Source organism: Egretta garzetta, unplaced genomic scaffold (genome assembly GCF_000687185.1).
Source record: "Egretta garzetta isolate BGI_Z169 unplaced genomic scaffold, ASM68718v1 scaffold59, whole genome shotgun sequence".
Taxonomy (NCBI): Eukaryota; Metazoa; Chordata; class Aves; order Pelecaniformes; family Ardeidae; genus Egretta; species Egretta garzetta.
Window position 1 is genome coordinate 122,693 of NW_009267230.1, and position 1,510 is coordinate 124,202.

The 1,510-nt window shown below is 58.1% G+C and overlaps 1 protein-coding gene across 1 annotated transcript in view; it reads right to left on the bottom strand.

Annotated features, from left to right (window-relative positions):
- DCAF12 (DDB1 and CUL4 associated factor 12) overlaps window positions 1-342 on the bottom strand; it is a 25,629-nt gene extending 25,287 nt beyond the window's left edge. Inside the window, exon 1 of the mRNA XM_009647333.2 lies at window positions 178-342. Coding sequence (XP_009645628.1) covers window positions 178-342 — 165 coding nt within the window. The remainder of the gene's footprint in view (window positions 1-177) is intronic.
- Between the last annotated feature and the right edge of the window lie 1,168 nt (window positions 343-1,510).

The following is a 1,510-nucleotide window of genomic DNA, read 5'->3' on the forward strand; positions in this document are numbered from 1 at the left end:
TGCAAGGGGGGTGCTCCGTTCCACCGGGGGAGCCGTGGGGCACGCGGCGCGTTGGTGCGTCCGGTTTCACCGCCTGAAGGCCCGTGGGGGTGGATGCCTGCGCTTCCTTGCGCCCGCGTAGCTCGCGCACGCTTTTCCCTGTGCTTACAGAGGCAGAAATTAAAGAGCGACCCAAACCCCGTCATCGCCGTTTTGCCAGTGACGTTGCGGAGAAGAGGGTGAGGAGAAAAGACGGGCACGTGTGGCGCGCAGGCAGGCCACCAGAAAAGCCAGCGCCTGACCGGCTGGAACCCTCTGGGGCCTCAAGTCACATGAAATCGGTAAACGTGCTGTTTTCTTCATAAAGGCGGCATTGATTTTATGCCCCTTTTTGTGTGTTTTCATCTGTCAAACTGCAAGGACGAGGGTGCCCCGAAAAAGCCGAACCAAAAAGAAGAACCATCAAAGACCGTCACAGGCTTCCCAGCTTCCCCCGAGGATAAAAAGCCCACGGGGTCATTCCCGTTTGGCTGTTTTCGGCCGTGATTTGCCACGATTAATCCCCCTCTCCACCTCCTCCCTCATACACACGCACGCAACCGCCGCCTGCGCTGCGGACAAAACCCCTCTGTTTCGGACCAAGGCCCTCTCGCTGCCAAAGCTGCGCTCGGGGGTAGGCGCCATGCTCTGCTGCATGCCAGCGGGAGCATCCCCTCAGCCGCGCCGGGTGGGCGCGCAGCCCCTCCTGAGGAGATCATAGAATCATAGAATCATAGAATGTTTTGGGTTGGAAGGGACCCCTAGAGGTCATCTAGCCCAACCCCCCTGCAGGAGCAGGGACACCGCTAACTGGATCAGGTTGCTCAGAGCCCCATCCAACCTGGCCTTGAATGTTCCCAGGGATGGGGCCTCCACCACCTCTCTGGGCAACCTGTTCCAGTGTTTCACCACCCTCATTGTAAAGAACTTCTTCCTTATATCCAGTCTAAACCTACCCTGGTTTAGTTTAAAACCATTACCCCTTGTCCTGTCACAGCTGGCCCTACTAAAACCATTTTCCCCATCTTTCCTATAGGCCCCCTTTAAGCACTGAAAGGCCACAATCAGGTCTCCCCGCAGCCTTCTCCTCTCCAGGCTGAACAACCCCAACTGTCCCAGCCTCAGCCTGGCCTCATAGGAGTGGGACTCCAGTCCTCGGATCAATTTTAGCTCTCCTCTGGACCCGCTCCAACAGTTCCATGCCCTTCTTGTGCTGAGGGCTCCAGAGCTGGACGCAGGGCTCCAGGTGAGGTCTCACCAGAGCAGAGTAGAGGGGCAGAATCACCTCCCTCAACCTGCTGGCCACGCTTCTCCTGATGCAGCCCAGAACAGGGTTGGCCTTCTGGGCTGAGTGCACATTGCCGGCTCATGTCCAGCTTTTCATCCACCAGTGCCCCCAAGTCCCTCTTGGCGGGGCTGCTCTCGATCCTTTCTTCCCCCAGCCTGTATTGATACCGGGGGTTAACCCGACCCCGGTGCATGACCCTGCACT